We start from the raw sequence: 19,362 nt of genomic DNA, 5'->3' as shown, positions 1-19,362 counted from the left end.
ATATAGTTCTTTTTTCTCCTTTCATGACACAGATTTGGACTGTACAAAATTGATGCCTCATGATATCCTTCTACTTGATGAGATCCCAGAGGTATTGCTGTATTCCCCTTTCAGAGTATGAAACAGTTAAGGCCCATATTAATCAGCTGTTAGAGGCACAAATCATACGGGAGAGTAGTAGCCCCTATGCCTCCCCCATCATATTAGTGAAGAAGGATGGTAGCCTCAGAATGTATGTGGTTTACCGTCAACTGAATGGGAAGACCAGGAAATTGAAGACCCTCCAAAGAATAATCAGATCCCGGTTACCGAACAAGATAAGCCAAAAACTGCCTTTTGTACCCTTTTTGGCCTATTCAAGTGGAATAGGATGGCCTTTGGCGTGTGCAATGCCCAAAGTACTTTTCAGAGGATGATGGAGATGATATTTGGGGCCCAGCATTGCCATACTTTTTCATTGTACTTGGATGTTGTCATTGTAGGTGTTCTGAAACAGAGGGGGAATACACAATGAAGAGAAAGTGTGCTGGCACGGCTTAAACATGAAGGCCTGAAAGCAAAGCTGGAGAAGTGCTCCTTTTTCAAACAGGAGGTATGTTACTTGGGGCATGTAATCTCTAGAGCTGGGGTGTCCACAGATCTGGAGAAAATTTACAGAACAAGATAAGCCAAAAACTGCCTTTTGTACCCTTTTTGGCCTATTCAAGTGGAATAGGATGGCCTTTGGCGTGTGCAATGCCCAAAGTACTTTTCAGAGGCTGATGGAGATTATGTTTGGGGCCCAGCATTGCCCGAAATGCAGCTATCTTCTCACGACAATATGTGGAGCCTGCTGAAAGTAGAATGGTGGAGATCCACCTAGAGCTGAGGCCATTGCATTAAGTCCAGGTGGAACCTGCTGAAAATGGTACGGTGGAGGGCCATCCAGAGCTGGGGTCATAGCATCAAGTCCATGTGGAGTTTGCCTTTCAGGTAACTGAAGCACCCATTTCTGTTTTGCCCTGTTATTCCCCTGCTAGTTTGGGTGCCTTGCAGATGGAGGACCCAGTCATCAAGGAATTGTTATTCTTCTGGAGGAAGGGGTGCCAGCCAAGGTTTGAGGAGCAGCAAAAGCTTACAGGCTCGGTGTAATCACTCTTGAGACAGAGGAATCGTCTGGTGGAGCAGGAGGGAGTGTTGTACCGCCATACATTATGTCCTGATGGGGGTGAGGAAGCATTGCAGTTGGTTCTCCCCATGTCAATAAAGGGAGAAGTGTTCACTCAGCTGCACCAGGAGCATGGACATCAGGGTGTGGAACAAACTCTAGAGCTGGTTCACCAGCGGTGTTACTGGCCGGGCATGTCATCAGAGGTGAAGCAGTGTTGTCAGGAGTGTGATCGATGCCAGGTTTCCAAAGATTCCCAGCCAGTGGTGCGTACCTTTATGAACCATCTCTTTGCTGCAATTCCAAACGAAACACTGGCTATTGATTTCACCCTTCTTGAGCAGGCCCATAATTGTATGGAAAATGTGCTTATTATGAAAGACGTGTTCTCGAAATTCATGCAGGCTGTCCCTACCCGGGACCAACGTGCTTCCATGGTGGCTCAAGTTCTGGTCACAGAGTGATTCTATAAATTTGGGGTACCAAGCCAGCTGCACTCGGACCAGGGACAAAGTTTTGAGAGCTCTTTGATTCAGCAGTTTTGCGGCCTATACTGGGTCTCCAAGTCACAAACTACCCCGTATTATCCCGCTGTCAATGAGCAGTGTGAACAGTTTAACTGAACCCTGCATAATCTTTTGCAAACTCTGCCTATAACGAGGATGAGGGATTTGACGGCTTGCCTCCCTCAGTTGCTCTTCTGCTACAATACTACTCCTCATTAATCCACGGGTGAGTCCCCATATTATTTGATGTTTGGCCAAGATCCCAAGCTGCCTGTTGATTTTCTGCTGGGTAGGATTGAGGACCGTGTGGCAGGTGGTATACATGACTGGGTCATCCAGCATCAAGTTCGACTTCAGATGGCATTTGAAGGGGCAAGATGTCGAACGAGGGTGGCGGCAGACTCCTGGCAGAGAAACTTTGACCGTCATGTGCAAGGGTGTCCCCTGAAGGAGGGACAATTGGTACTCCTGTGTGGCCACTCTATTTGAGGCCACAATAAGATCCAAGACCACTGGAATTCTGTCCTTTACCAAGTGCTAAAAGCCCACACCAAAAGGAGAGCAGTGTACACTATTGCACCAGCCCATGAACTAAGATCAAGCATGTACATCGCACGTTGTTGAATTACATCGCCACTTGGAGTCCAGAGAGAGGTTTGGTGGCTGGTGGTCAAGTGGAGGCTGGGCTATCCCTGGGGGGTGAAGAGGAAGAGTTGGAAGATGGCTGGGTCCTGGTCTCCTGGCCTTTTTTCACTCAAGCTGGACTAGAACCAATGACCCCTGTTTTGTGAACATCTACCACCCCTGCAATTTCGCCCCCAAGCCAATTGAATTATGGTACCATCGAGCCCAAACAACCTGTGGCTGTAGTTTCTCGCCCCACTTCAGTGTTGGGGGATAATGGATTGAGGAGGACCACTCATACTACTGCTGGACAACACGCTAACCTTCACCATCTGCCCATATCAGTGCAGGGTAGGGAGAGAGGTGCTATGAATTCTCAGATGGTTGTGCCTCAGATGGGTGTGACCTTGGAGCTGAGATTTATGGGTGGGTGGTTCATCGTGGGGTGACGATCCAAATAGGTGGGGTGGATTGTAGCCAAATAGGACTATTCTCTTTAAACCCCCTGGTGGTAAACATGAATAATCTGCTCTAGTAAGGAGCAGTTTTAAGTAACCAGCTGATTAATCATTACCATGATTGCCCTTTTAATCAAAGCAGAACGCACAAATGGCTGAGGGTGCGTATAGCCATTTCTGGTTACCTTTGGCTTGTTTCGTTGGCCTTCTCTGGCGGAGTCATGTGGTTCAGGTCATTTTAATTTCCCTCTGTTTACTCTCAGGTATGTGGATGAGTGAAATATGGCATGTGATTTGTTGTAATATAGGTGTGTAAGCTAGAGTCCATGTTCTGCAGCCATTAAATACAGCCCAAAGTTCAGCAAGAGTATACTGCAGCATGCAGTCATTTTGTATGCAGTGTGGTGACGCTGTGAGTATGACCCCTTTGTGGTGCCCTGTTGTATTTTTTATTTTTTTTTATGCTTAATTCTCTTGGCTCGGAGTATGTGTGTGCAAGTGTGTGTGCCAGGTTTCCAAGTATTCCCAGCCAGTGGTGCGTACCTTTATGAACCATCTCTTTGCTGCACGTCCAAACGAAACACTGGCTATTAATTTCACCCTTCTTGAGCGACCTGCTTGGTATGGTATGCTTGGTATGCATAATGGTATGGAAAATGTGCTTATTATGAAAGACGTTTTCTTGAAATTCATGCAGGCTGTCCCTACCCGGGGACATAACTGAATTCAATGATGAACTGCCTTTAACTATCATTTTGCATTATTGAGACACTGTTTTCCAAATGAATGTTGTTCAGTGCTTTGACGCAATGTATTTTGTTTAAAGCACTATATAAATAAAGGTGATTGATTGATTGATTGACCAACGTGCTTCCATGGTGGCTCAAGTTCTGGTCACAGAATGTGATTCTATAAATTTGGGGTACCAAGCCAGCTACACTCGGACCAGGGACAAAGTTTTGAGAGCTCTTTGATTCAGCAGTTGTACGGCCTGTGACTTGGTCTCCAAGTCACAACTACCCTATATTATTCCGCTGTCAATGAGCAGTGTGAACGGTTTAACCGAACCCTGCATAATCTTTTGCAAACTCTGCCTGTAACAAGGACGAGGGATTAGACGGCTTGCCTCCCTCAGTTGCTCTTCTGCTACAATACTACTCCTCATTAATTCACGGGCGAGTCCCCTTATTTTTTGATGTTTGGCCAAGATCCCAAGCTGCCTGTTGATTTTCTGCTGGGTAGAACTGAGGACCCTGTGGCAGGTGGTATACATGACTGGGTCATCCAGCATCAAGTTCGACTTCAGATGGCATTTGAGGGGGCAAGATGTCAACGAGGGCGGCGGCAGACTCCTGGAACCCTGATATCAGCCTTCTTTAGACATATTTACCAAGGTGTATATATATATATATATATATATATATATATATATATATATATATATATATATATATATATATATATATATATATACTTTATTTAGTTGTTTGTAAATAGATGATAAGGGTCTTACTTGTTAATTTGCATTGAAAACTAAAGCAAACACAAAAACTTCATACTCCAGCACAGGAGGAGGCAGAATGCACCTAAAAAGTTGGTATGCGACGCGCCAGTGATCCACTGAAGAAGAAGAAGAAGACGTATGATCTCGCGAAATGTGTTGTTCATGGAACATTTGCAAAACACATTCAACAGATTGTAGATAAATGTAAAAGAGGAATAAATGTACTGAGTTGTTTAGCGGGATTAGATTAGGGAGCTGATAGAAATTCTCTAAAAAGAATATACTGTGCACTTGTAAGATCTACATTAGATTATGGGAGTATGATTTATGGAACAGCCTCAGCATCTCTGTTAAATAAGGTAAATATTATACAAAACCAGACATTGCGATTATGCTGTGGAGCATTTAAAACTTCTCCTGCACCAGTTTTACAGGTTGAAATGAATGAGATGCCACTGGAGCTTCGCAGGTTGAAGCTGAAACTAGTATACTGGAGTACTGTAAAAGGGCATTCGGAAATACATCCTGTCAAAAAAGTATTAGAAGACTGTTGGGAACATGAATATATAAATATAAATAGATTTGGATGGAAAGCAAGTAATGAGGCACATGAAATTGGAATAAGTAATTGTGATGTTTGCAATACTGTTGTGTTGCCAGTAACACCTCCATGGTTATTCCCAATGCCTGTAGTTGACTTTCAGGTTTTAGTGAGTATAAATGATACAAATAGACAAGAATCTAAAAGTTCAATAGTACAGAAATATTTAGATCAGAAATTTATGTCAGAAACTCGTGTATATATACAGATGGATCTAAAGATCCTGAAACAGGACGCACAGCAGCAGCCATATATGTTCCAAAGTTCAGGTATAGAATATCAAAAAGAACATCAAATCATCTGTCAGTTTATACCACAGAAATGATTGCCATATTTTTGGCTCTGCAGTGGGTTGAAGACATTAATATACCGGAAGTAGCAATATGTTCAGACTCGTTTTCAGCATTGTCAAGTTAAAGAGCGGAAAATCATCAACTAGACAAGACATTTTGTCTGACATTTAACAAAGTTTATTTAGAATACAATCAAAAACAATTGTTTATTTTGTATGGATACCTGCAAATATAGGTATAGAAGGTAATGAAGTGGTGGATCAGATAGCGAAAAAAAACATTAAAACGTCCAGACATAGAATTTAAGTCCAATGAGTAAATTAGAAATAAAAGGGCTAATTAAAAAAGCATTAAAAGATATGTGGCAAATTAAATGGGATGGTGAGAATAAAGGGCGGCATATATACAATATTCAAAGAACAGTTGGAAATGAGAGGAGAATTTGTGGGAATAGAAAGAAAGACCGCATAATATCTCGCCTTAGAATTGGACACACTACACTTAACCAATCTTTATTTATAATAGGTAAACATGAGTCTGGACTTTATGTAAAATGTCATCCTCCTGAAACAGTTGAACATATTTTAATAAAATGTAAAGGATATGATAAGGAAAGATTACAACTTATAGAATCAATTAATATAGAAACAAATCAGATCTCACTTCAGAAGATTTTAAATAAAGATGTGGATATAGACATGTTACACAGAATAATTAAGTATCTCAAAGATACAGAGGTCATTAATAGGATTTAAATAATTACCACATAGGTTAGTTACATTTTTTTTTTAGTTAGTTTTCATTACCGTCAATGCTCCACACTCCATCCTAGTAGGTGGCGGTAAATGCACCTAAAGCTGGTTTGCCAACCGCCATAAAACATCAAAGAAGAAGAAGAAGTGTTGTTTATGGAACAGTTATTGCGCGCGCGCGCGCTGTAGCAGGCTTCTATGTCCGCTTCATTTACTTTTATTACAACGATTAACACAATGATACATTAATAAGATTTTTTTTTTCTGCTTAAAAGTGCAGGCTATTCTATAAAAAGTATTAGTCTGTCGTTGATTGTATTTGTCGTGCCCCGAGCTAAGATTAATGTTAGCCCGCTCTCTTTTGTGTTAGCAGTCGGAGGGCGGTCTGAACATTTTCAAGATTTAATTGTTATTAAACTCTTTGGAATAAACAATTCACCATGGGTTACTTAAAGTTAATAGAGATAGAAAACTTTAAGTCTTACAAAGGCAGACAAATAATCGGGCCTTTCCACAAGTTTACAGCGATTATTGGGCCGAATGGATCAGGTAAGTGTGTTGGCTTAAAATAATAACTCTTAATAAATGCTGTGACCGATAATCAAGGTTGTTATAATAAAAACAACACTAACGCATTCATTAATATTTAACATTCGAATGAGGGTAAGGTAACGTTACGTTAAGTGATATGTCATATTTGTTATGCCAAATTCTTAAAATTTATCAACACTAGTGGGGAAAAAGTACCTGATTTTGAAAAGCAAATTCGCTAACTTCAGGGAACACGATTTACTAGTTGTATATTAGCAAGCATTTTACTAGGGTATTGGATGATTATAAAGTACATATTAATGCGTTATTTTGCATGGCGATATTCTGGATTGTGTTTGTCATGTAAATATCCCTGATTCTAACATGGCCTTAAAAAAAACGAATAAACATACAAAACTTTAATTGTTTTTAAAGAAGTATCTTCTGCTCATCAAGCCTGCATGTATTTGATCCAAAGTACAGCAAAAACAGTGACATTTTGAAGGATTTTTTACTATTTAAAACAACTGTGTTATATTTGAATATATTTGAAAATGTAATTTATTCTTTAGATTTTTTTGGATCATTACTCCAGTCACAAGATCCTTCAGAAATCATTCTAATATACTTATTTGCTGCTCCCCCCAAAAAAATGTTTTTATTATTATTATGTTAAAAACAGCGGAATATAATTTTTTAAGTTTCTTTGATAATAGAAAGTTCAGAAGATCAGCATTTATCTGAAATATAAATCTTTTGTAACATTATACATGTCTTTGTAAATTTAAAGCATCCTTGCTAAATAGAAGTATTAATTTCTACAACAACCCCCCACCCCAATAATTTTTTTTTTTTTAAACAAATTATATTGACTCCAAGCTTTTGAATGGTATTGCGTATAATGTCACAAAAGCTTTTTATGTCAGATAAATTCTGATCTCTGAATATTCATATTCATCAAAGAATCCTGAAAAAAAAAATACTCAACTGTTTAAAAAAAATTGATACTACTACTACTACTACTACTAATAATAAATGTTTCTTGAGCAGCAAACCAGTATAATATTCTGATTTCTGAAGATCATGTGACACTGAAGACTGGAGAAAATACAGCTTTGATCACAAGAATAAATTACATTTTAAAATATATTCAGATAGAAAGCAGTTATTTTTAATCATTAAAATAATGCACAATAATACTGCTTTTGCTGTATTTTGGATCAAATAAATGCAGGATTGGTGAGCAGAAGATTGTGCATTTGCATTGTGTTTTTTTTTATTTTTTTTTATGCTTATCTAATGCAAACTTTTTATCCTTAGGCAAATCAAATCTCATGGATGCTATCAGCTTTGTTCTGGCTGAGAAGACCAGTAACTTGCGTGTGAAAACACTGAAGGATTTGATTCATGGAGCTCCAGTTGGTAAACCTGCAGCTAACAGAGCATTTGTAACCATGATGTACCAGCAGGACAATGGACAGGAGCTTTCATTTTCCAGAATCATCATAGGTACTTCACACACTTTGTTGTGGTTTTACAGTTGCATAATTAGTAGTCGGCACTAGGACTGCAGGATTGACAAAAATAATATTTGTTGATAATATTATTATTATTATTATTATTATTATTATTACACTATACACTATTATTACATTATTATAACAGCATATTGGCTTATTAGTACTTATAAAGCACACATTAATGCATTATTATGTATTACCATATTTTAGATCACTTAATCCACAGAATATTAACATTTTAGATGCCTTAAATGTAACCAATACCATTTTCGATATCTCAGCAAAAATTTAGCCATTATTTAAATTATTCAGTCACAGAAAAACACCGTTTGTGTATTTGAAGGATATTTAAGATCCAGGATGCCGTTAAAAGTGAAACATCCACTTGTTCCTGATGATAAGAGGCGTGAAAGCTATAAAGGGACGAGATGTTTAAATAGGATGCTGTCCTGTTATCAGAAATGAATCGGCCATCAGTATACTATATTTCTGTGAAGACCGTGTCAGTAATTATAATGAATTTTTATTTGCCTTTTACGCAAAACACACATCTGGTGTAGACAGGTGTCAGCCATTTAAGGGATTGTTCACACAAAAATGCTTAACCCCAGGGGCATCATAGATGTTTCTTACACAGACAGATTGTATTGTCATGAGCCGCAGGGTTTAATTTGGCTTTGTGCACACAAAGTAGACATTCAAAAGGCCCTTTTTACCACCGCACATATAAAGTGCATTTGCAGCCTTTGACCGCTGAGTGGTGCTTTAACCACAAGTTATCAAACAAGCGCATCAAAGCACATTTTCACTAATAGATGTCAGTTTTGCCTCTCTGATGTGTTAGATTGATGGCTTCAGTAGTTAATCGATCTGTTTAGATAAAATAACTGACAAAAATGTACTGTTATTTTCATCACAAACATCACAATCAAAATGTTCATAGCAGAAAGCAGCAATTAAAGATTTAATGCTCACAACGTTATTAGTTTGGCATGTGATATAGGGAAAAAAGTTTACACAAAATAGCTTAAGCTATTTTTTTATTATTTTATATGCTACGTTATGAACATAAGATTTCAAACATACTGAAATACTTTATCCACGGAGTGAAGGCAGAGCGTGTTTCTGGTATCAGTGTGCGTGGAGGGGAAGTTGTTGCTGCTCACAGACTTTGCTTGCAGTGAGAGAGATGTTTCAATACAGCAGTCAATACAGATATTTATTATACATTAAAACAAGCAGGGCTGTAAAATAGTTTAAATCTCTAGATCAAATTCTAAAACAGATAATAAAGACAAATAAAATCACAGTAATGCTCTGTAGGAACACGCATCACGTGCACTTTGATCACAGTCAGTCTCCTTTTTACTTTATCCTCTAAAAGCATCTGATATTTACATTTAGACAATTACACCCTGCTGTCTTTTCACAGTTCCTACTCTTATAAATTACTCTCACTGCATGTTGACTTTTAAACCTAAACAGTGTTTCCCACAGCCTTGCCCTCTATTTGTGGTAGCACTCCCCCGCCCCATATACTGTATGTATATGGAAATTAATTGTCTGCCAGCAGGAGGCGATTTAAGTTAGAGCTGTAGTCAAGTCCAGCTTTATCAAGTCCAAGTCAAGTCCAAGACCGAGTCCAAAGAGGTTTGAGTCAAAGTCAAGTCCAAAAGTTTTGAGCCCAAGTCAAGTCCAAATTATAGAAAAAGAAAAGGATCCTCTTCAGGACCACATACTTAACTACTGATAAAGTATTTGATGTGAGAGACAGCATATCTCCTATTAAGAAAATAATTTTACACTATTATTTGTAATTATCAAAAAGCATGTGCAAAGTAACACCGTAGGACAGGGGTCTCCAAACTACATCCTGGAGGGCTAATGCCCTGCAGAGTTTAGCTTCGACTGGCCTTAACACTATCTGGAAGATTTTAGTGTGTCTAGTAAGAGCTGGTTCAAGTGTGTATAATTAGGGTTGGAGCTAAACTCTAAAGGACACTGGCCATCTAGGACCAAGTTTGGAGCTGTAGGGTCAAATTATTTTAATGGACTTTATTTACATTTTATTTACTTTATAATGCTGTTGTTGCTGACATTGTCTCATGTCAATCCAAATCCTTAAGACCTCCGTTCATATTCAGAACACAGTTTAAGATATTTTAGATTTAGGCCGAGAACTTTCTGTAATAAAAAGGTAATAAAAACATTATCAGAGTTGTCCATGTGACATCAGAGGGTCAGTTAGAATTTTTTGAAGCATCGAAAAAACATTTTGGTCCAAAAATAACAAAAACTACGACTTTATTCAGCATTGTCTTTTCTTCCGGGTCTGTTGTGAGTGCTTTCACTGCAGTGTAGTGATATCCGGTTCACGAACAAATAGGGCTGGGCGATATGGCCAAAATTCCATATCCCGATATAGCTCATTTGATATCCTGATAACGATATACATAACGATATAGCAATTTTTCTGTTAATTCAGTTTATGAATAGTCTATATAAAATTGCAATGTGGAAATGCAGTTTGAAATGATATACAAAACAAATAAAGGTAGTATGGATTAAATTTTTTCAAGCAAGACATGTTAACACCTGCCATTAAAATATTTCAACCCGCTATTATCAACCGTGTAGATATGTTTGGCAACAGCAGAAGTGATCTCCTTCCATCTGCGGGAGCTATGGCTATATGGTGTGCCACGGATAAAAGCCTGTGGAGCCGTTCACATATTGAGTATTTTGCGTGCTCAAGTTCGTTATTTCCAATGTAGGCACGCGGTATGCGCAGTCATAATGGAAGCGCGGTGCGACGCGCCCGTTTTTTCCAGGCGCGTCCGCACCGCATCGAGTTAAAAACATTTAAACTTTTTCATCCGTTTTAGGCGTCCATGCAACAGAAGTCGTCCCTCTTTTAGGTACAAGCTCCTCGGTTTGGGTTGGCTGGTCATCTTGTTACGTCTACTACCGTCTTCCTCCATGTTTGTTTATGTATTGCAGCGTGCATGGGCATGCCTTTGCGTGAGGTGCATCTTGACGTAAAATTCTATCGTAAACGCCTTATCGTGGCGTAAACGATAGAGCCTTATATAAAACAATAGACATTTTCTATCGTGCAGACGATATATTTCGTCATATCGCCCAGCCCTACGAACAAATAATTCGATTTAACCGGTTCTTCTTGAACCAGTTCACCAAATCGAACTAAATCGTTGAAAGATTGACTCGTTCTCGAGTCAAGAACCGGTTGCATTGTTTTCGGATCGCCAGTAGTGACGGGAAGTTCGGTTCTTTTCCGCAAACTGGTTCTTTCGGACAGTTTGACTCAATAAACCTGTTGAAATAAACAGTTCACCGGTTCTTTTGCACTTGATGTAATGACGTCATGGAGATGATTGACTTTTAATTCAAGCCTTTCGGTCTTGCGCTCATAACATTAGCACAGAATCGGTTCAGAATCAATCACCAAAAGAACTAGTTCAGTTCAGACGCGCTGTGTGTCGGTCTGCTTCACACTCAATCACACATGCGCAGCATCATCAGCTCCTCGGATCTCAAATCGGACGCATACGACAGAAACGAGAACGAGTCAATCTTTCGTTCGTTATCTGGCTTGGCTCGGTGTTCATCTTCAGTTCTCTCTTCACAGCAGTTTAGTCAGTGTAATGTTTGAGTAAATGAATTTCTCCGGTTGGTTTGTTTTAGAGGGAGTGTCAGCCACGTTAAAAAAGTTAACAGCTTAAGTCATTTGTTGATTAATGCCTATTGGAGATGCGAACCATTTAAAACGATTCAGTTCGATTTGGTGAACTGGTTCAAGAAGAACCAGTTAAATCGAATGATTCTTTCGTGAACTGGACATCACTAAACTGCAGTGTTTTGAACACGCTCACAACAGACCCCGAAGAGAAGACAATACTGAATTAAAGCTGCAAGCAGCGATGAACGGGCCCTCGCACCCGGGCTCACCGGCAGCGAGTGGCTTTAGTTAATAGGTGAACGGTGAGAAATATGCATTTAAACTCATAAATATAAGTAGAATATATCAATGTTTATTCCATATATGTGCCAATCTTCCTGTTGCCAGCAGGTGGCGCTATCATTATAGTGGAATATTGGCCTTCAGATGTGTTCAGGGCATGACTTTTGTCGAACATGTGAGGTTTGGGGAGGATTGGACATTTTATGCCTGAGTTACAACAACATCCTATTTCATGGCGAAACATCGAAATTTGTCAGGCCGCCATGGACACGCCCTTTAACGAAACCTCAAGATCTTCGCAATTTAAGATCGCAAAAGGCTTTAGATTACACTGACCAAGTTTGGTGTTGATCTGAATAAATCTCTAGGAGGAGTTCGTTAAAGTCCAACCCCTGAAAATGGCCAAAACAACACTAATTTTGCAGGGAAAATTCTAAATAACTGACTTCCTGTTGAGATTCGGATTTCGTACCAAGAGACTTTTTCGTAGATATTGGTGTGTTACATTTGTGTACCGATTTTTGTACATGTACGTGAAACATAGCTCGAGGCGCACTCCGTTTAAAGTGTATACGCACTCCGTTGATAGTATATAGGTGGCGCTATCGAGCCATTTTGCCACACTCGATGGAATATTGGCCTTCAGATCTGTTTAGGCCAGGACCCTTATCACACAAGTGAAGTTTGGGCAAGATCGGACATTTTATGCCTGAATTATAACATCTTTTATTCCCATGGCGAGACATCGAACTTCATCACGGCGCCATGCACACACCTTTTAACAAAAACTCAAGATCTTCACAACTAAACATCACACAGGTCTTTAGATTAGACTGACCACAAAAAAGACATTGATGTCATAAAATTTCTAGGAGTAGTTTGTCGCAGTGTAAAATATGTAACTTCCTGTTGCCAATAGGTGGCGCTATGACTATAACTGAATCTTGGCATGTAGATCTGTTCAGGTCAAGAGTCTTATCCAACATGTGAAGTTTGGGGCAGATTGGACATTGTATGTCTGAGTTGCAGCAACTTCCATTTTCATGGCGAAACATCGAAATTTGTCAGGCCGCCATGGACCCGCCCTTTAACGAAACCTCAAGTCCTACGCAATTTATTATCGCAAAGGGCTTTAGATTACACTGACCAAGTTTGGTGTTGATCTGAATAAATCTCTAGGAGGAGTTCGTTAAAGTACAACCCCTGAAAATGGCAAAAACAACACCAATTTTGAAGGGAAAATTCAAAATAACCGACTTCCTGTTGGGATCCGGATTTCGTACCAAGAGACTTTTTTGTAGGTATTGGAGTGTTACATGTGTGTACCAATTTTTGTACATGTACGTGAAACATAGCTCGAGGCGCACTCCGTTGAAAGTGTATAGGTGGCGCTATAGAGCCATTCTGCCACACCCGGTGGAATATTGGCCTGCAGATATGTTCAGGCCAGGACTCTTATCACACATGTGAAGTTTGGGGAAGATCGGACATTTTATGCCTGAGTTATAACATCTTTTATTCCCATGGCGAGACATCGAACTTCGTCGCGGCGCCATGAACAAGCCTTTTAACGAAGACTCAAGATCTTCACAACTGAACATTGCACAGGCCTTTAGATTAGACTGACCACAAAAAAGACATTGATGTCATAAAATTTCTAGGAGTAGTTCGTCGCAGCGTAAAATATGTCACTTCCTGTTGCCAATAGGTGGCGCTATGACTATAACTGAATATGGGCATGTCAATCTGTTCAGCTTCGGAGTCTCATCAAACATGTGAAGTTTGGGGCAGATTGGTCATTGTATGTGTGAGTTATAGCAACTTCATTTTTCATGGCGAATCATCGAAATTCGCCAGGCCGCCACGGACACGCCCTTCAACGAAAACTCAAGATCTTCGCAATTTAACATCGCAAAGGCCTTTAGATTAGGCATACCAAATTTGGTGTTGATTTGAAGAAATCTCTAGGAGGAGTTCGTTAAAATACAACATATGGAAATGACCAAAATTACACAAAATATGCTCATAATATTAAAAATAACCGACTTCCTGTTGGGTTTAGAATTTCGCTCCAAGAGTCTTTTTTGTAGGTATTGGTGTGTTACATATGTGTGCCAATTTTCGTGCATGTACGTGAAACATAGCTGGAAGGCTGTTGATTTTCTTGGTATAGGTGGCGCTGTCGAGCCATTTTGCCACACCCTCTTCTGAATCCTATATCAGACGAAAATTTTCACCAGGTTTGACGCGTGTGCCAAGTTTCATGACTTTTTGAGCATGTTAAAGCCCTCAAAAATGCGATTCATTCGGGAGAAGAAGAAGAAGAAGAATAATAATAATAATTAAAGCTGCAAGCAGCGATGAACGGGCCCTCGCACCCGGGCTCACCGGCAGCGAGTGGCTTTAGTTAATAGGTGAACGGTGAGAAATATGCGTTTAAACTCATAAATATAAGTAGAATATATCAATGTTTATTCCATATATGTGCCAATCTTCCTGTTGCCAGCAGGTGGCGCTATCATTATAATGGAATATTGGCCTTCAGATGTGTTCAGGGCAGGACTTTTATCGAACATGTGAGGTTTGGGGAGGATTGGACATTTTATGCCTGAGTTACAACAACATCCTATTTCATGGCGAAACAATGAAATTTGTCAGGCCGCCATGGACACGCCCTTTAACGAAACCTCAAGATCTTCGCAATTTAAGATCGCAAAAGGCTTTAGATTACACTGACCAAGTTTGGTGTTGATCTGAATAAATATCTAGGAGGAGTTCGTTAAAGTACAACCCCTGAAAATGGCCAAAACAACACTAATTTTGCATAGAAAATTCCAAATAACTGACTTCCTGTTGGGATCCGGACTTCGTACCAAGATACTTTTTCGTAGATATTGGTGTGTTACATGTGTGTACCGATTTTTGTACATGTAGGTGAAACATAGCTCAAGGCGCACTCCGTTTAAAGTGTATACGCACTCCGTTGAAAGTGTATAGGTGGCGCTATTGAGCCATTTTGCCACACTCGATGGAATATTGGCCTTCAGATCTGTCCAGGCCAGGACCCTTATCACACATGTGAAGTTTGGGCAAGATCGGACATTTTATGCCTGAGTTATAACATCTTTTATTCCCATGGCGAGACATTGAACTTCATCACGGCGCCATGGACACACCTTTTAACAAAAACTCAAGATCTTCACAACTAAACATCACACAGGTCTTTAGATTAGACTGACCACAAAAAAGACATTGATGTCATAAAATTTCAAGGAGTAGTTTGTCGCAGTGTAAAATATGTAACTTCCTGTTGCCAATAGGTGGCGCTATGACTATAACTGAATATTGGCATGTAGATCTGTTCAGGTCAAGAGTCTTATCCAACATGTGAAGTTTGGGGCAGATTGGACATTGTATGTCTGAGTTACAGCAACTTCCTTTTTCATGGCGAAACATCGAAATTTGTCAGGCCGCCATGGACCCGCCCTTTAACGAAAGCTCAAGTCCTTCGCAATTTATTATCGCAAAGGGCTTTAGATTACACTGACCAAGTTTGGTGTTGATCTGAATAAATGTCTAGGAGGAGTTCGTTAAAGTACAACCCCTGAAAATGGCAAAAACAACAGCAATTTTGAAGGGAAAATTCAAAATAACCGACTTCCTGTTGGGATCCGGATTTCGTACCAAGAGACTTTTTTGTAGGTATTGGAGTGTTACATGTGTGTACCAATTTTTGTACATGTACGTGAAACATAGCTCGAGGCGCACTCCGTTGAAAGTGTATAGGTGGCGCTATAGAGCCATTCTGCCACACCCGGTGGAATATTGGCCTGAAGATCTTTTCAGGCCAGGACTCTTATCACACATGTGAAGTTTGGGGAAGATCGGACATCTTATGCCTGAGTTATAACATCTTTTATTCGCATGGCGAGACATCGAACTTCGTCGCGGCGCCATGAACAAGCCTTTTAACGAAAACTCAAGATCTTCACAACTGAACATCGCACAGGCCTTTAGATTAGACTGACCACAAAAAAGACATTGATGTCATAAAATTTCTAGGAGTAGTTCGTCGCAGCGTAAAATATGTCACTTCCTGTTGCCAATAGGTGGCGCTATGACTATAACTGAATATGGGCATGTCAATCTGTTCAGGTTCGGAGTCTCATCAAACATGTGAAGTTTGGGGCAGATTGGTCATTGTATGTGTGAGTTATAGCAACTTCATTTTTCATGGCGAATCATCGAAATTCGCCAGGCCGCCACGGACACGCCCTTCAACGAAAAGTCAGGATCTTCGCAATTTAACATCGCAAAGGCCTTTAGATTAGGCATACCAAATTTGGTGTTGATTTGAAGAACTCTCTAGGAGGAGTTCGTTAAAATACAACACATGGAAATGACCAAAATTACACAAAATATGCTCATTATATTAAAAATAACCGACTTCCTGTTGGGTTTAGAATTTCGCTCCAAGAGTCTTTTTTGTAGGTATTGGTGTGTTACATATGTGTGCCAATTTTCGTGCATGTACGTGAAACATAGCTGGAAGGCTGTTGATTTTCTTGGTATAGGTGGCGCTGTCGAGCCATTTTGCCACACCCTCTTCTGAATCCTATATCAGACGAAAATTTTCACCAGGTTTGACGAGTGTGCAAAGTTTCATGACTTTTTGAGCATGTTAAAGCCCTCAAAAATGCGATTCATTCGGGAGAAGAAGAAGAAGAAGAAGAATAATAATAATAAAATATAGCTGCAAGCAGCGATGGCGGGCTCAAGCCACCAATGCCATCGCCACCCCGGTGGCATCAGGTAAACTGTGCCCAGCGGGCACATGCATTCACAATATCCCTCTGGCAGTGAGGTTTTAAATGATATGGCAGTTAAAGGGTTAATCCGAATCATCTAGACTTTAAAATCACATTCACAGAACAATATATATATATATATATATATATATATATATATATATATATATATATATATATATATATATATATATATATATATAACTTTAGTAACACTTTACAATAAGATTTCATTTATAAACATTATGTTAACATGAACAATATTTATATAGCATTCATTCATGTCAGTTAATATTCCAAATTAAACATTAAAACATTGTTTTATTGTGATTTTTTTCCAAGCACATTTTACCAATTCCAAACCATATCAATCTTAATAACTACCATTATTTTTTATTTAATCATTTATGAGTGCTATACAATAGTCCAGGAAAGCTGGAAGAGAAAAACAGGTCAAGAAGAACTGACAAAAAGAATTGCAAAATAATTAGGAATTAATGTGAAGATTAATTTTTAGTCAATTCTGCAAGACAGACTTTCAGGAAAGGAGGTGGAATAAAAATGAGCTCCTAAATCTTAATCCCGGATTCTGGAAGATATATTCCTCAAACCATCGGACAAGAGGAGGTGGTGCTGGTCCTTCACGAGTCACTCTAATCTGTTAATTAAGCCTATATATAAAGTCTTAATATATAGTATTTCACAATACTTCATAGCATTCTAATTAAATAATTTTTTGGAATCTTAGATCTCTCAGAACCTGACACATTGTAATTCTGAGACTCAAGGAAAGTGGCAGTTCTGTAAAATGTTGGCGCTGGAGACTAAATGCTCCCTGATAGTTTCACACCTAATTCACTTAACACACACACAAACACACACACACACACACACACATTAACCACAGTGACAGAGGGACAGAGTGACATCAGATGTATGATAGTTTTTTAATTTTCTATCATCCATATAATGTTGTATAGTCATGAAACTATGCATATTTCCTCAGAATGACTTGTCTGCTATGTGTACATTTTTTTGAAGTGTTTAGAAGCTGCACTTAAAAAAAATAAAAGACATTTACTGGTTACTTTTTTACTGTTATTTCAAAAAATCACCACGCAAAATCATTCAAGCTATCCAAAATTCATTCACACCTGTTCTGTAAGATAAATTCTTTAAACAGTGGTAAAAGAGGATGTGGTGCTGAACCTTCAAGAGTCACTCAAAACGTATCTGTCCATAAAGCTTATAAAGAATTATTCTTAATATACAGTTCACAATACTTCAGCTTGTTATTCTAATTAAGTGAGGGTCATTTTATCAGTAAAATACATAAAATACATATTATTTTTCTTTGAAAGATTTCTATAAATGATTTAAATCATACTTGTTTTACAATAATTATTTAAAAGTAATCCTATAGCTCCATCTGGTGGTCATTATTGGAACTAAGAATTGCAAGCTTGATTTATAAGTTATGATAGTTTTAATTTTATGCTGGCTCTTGAAAATGATAAAGCTATGAAACTTACTGTGCTTCCTTCAAATGATGACTTCTACGTATATAAAAAATTATGAAGAGTTGGAATGAAAAATTTTAAAGATATACTAAAATAACGATTGTATTTTTTTATGTTACTTTAATAAATCGCTATGGCCACACCATTTAAGCTATCCTAAACCCATTCGCAATTTAACATCTTCAGTATATTAGCTTCATGTTAAAAAAGTTTGCTGTGAACTTGTGTCTTCTTGGAGGAGTATGAATTCATTTACAGGCTGATTTTATCATAAATCCACAATAAAATTTCTGAGTTCTGTATCAATCTGTGTTGTTGTTTGTTTTTTTTTTTTTTTTTTTTTTTTTCATAGGAAGATAACTGACCCTTTACTCTCCTTTTTAATAAATGTGCTTATAAACCAAGAACAAGCTTTTTATAGCTGTATTTATAAACTGCTTACTACTGACTATTAATATTGGGACAAGGCTTTATAAAGCATGAACTGAATATTTACTGTTTGAGTTTGAAATTATTATTTGCAGCACAAATAAGGTTTTTTAGGATTTTTAAAAATCCCTAAAACTGTCAGAAAAGGATAAGGCCTATAAGATTTTATGTGAGTGGCTAAATGTATTTGTTTTTATAACTATAATGCATAAACTATGAAATTATACAAAATGTATAAAAATGTACAACAGTTATTCTTTTCCAATGTTTTTTATTTATTTATTTTTTTTTTTTTTTTTATTTTATTTACATTTCAAAAAATTTGCCTACTGCAATCATTCTAAACAGCTTGAATAAAACCTGTCAATATTTATTATAGACCACTGTAACTGTGTATAATCTAACAAACAAGTTTATTATGAAAATAAAAGTGTACACCAGATAAATTGGACGATAAAGAAATTGCTAACAATAGTATAATAGAGCATGTTTTAGGTTTTTAGGCGTTTAGATGCAGAAATGGACAAATCAAATGTAAAATAAAATGTAATTGATTTAATTAAATATAGATTAATTCTTGAGCAAAATAATAAATAAATAAATAAATAAATAAATAAATAAATACGTACACACATTAAAAAAAGCAGCCAAGATGAATGAGTTTCATTTTTTATATAGATTAAAATT

At 38.1% G+C, this 19,362-nt stretch overlaps 1 protein-coding gene across 1 annotated transcript in view; it reads left to right on the top strand.

Annotated features, from left to right (window-relative positions):
- The first annotated feature begins 6,020 nt into the window (after positions 1-6,020).
- LOC127944688 (structural maintenance of chromosomes protein 1A-like) overlaps positions 6,021-19,362 on the top strand; it is a 64,466-nt gene continuing 51,124 nt past the window's right edge. Inside the window, exons 1-2 of the mRNA XM_052540856.1 lie at positions 6,021-6,434; positions 7,737-7,925. Coding sequence (XP_052396816.1) covers positions 6,326-6,434; positions 7,737-7,925 — 298 coding nt within the window. The 5' untranslated portion in view covers positions 6,021-6,325. The remainder of the gene's footprint in view (positions 6,435-7,736; positions 7,926-19,362) is intronic.

This window comes from Carassius gibelio, chromosome A23, assembly GCF_023724105.1.
Source record: "Carassius gibelio isolate Cgi1373 ecotype wild population from Czech Republic chromosome A23, carGib1.2-hapl.c, whole genome shotgun sequence".
Lineage (NCBI taxonomy): Eukaryota > Metazoa > Chordata > Actinopteri > Cypriniformes > Cyprinidae > Carassius > Carassius gibelio.
Note: the sequence above shows the minus strand (reverse complement) of the source record. Positions and strands in the feature narration are given on the sequence as shown.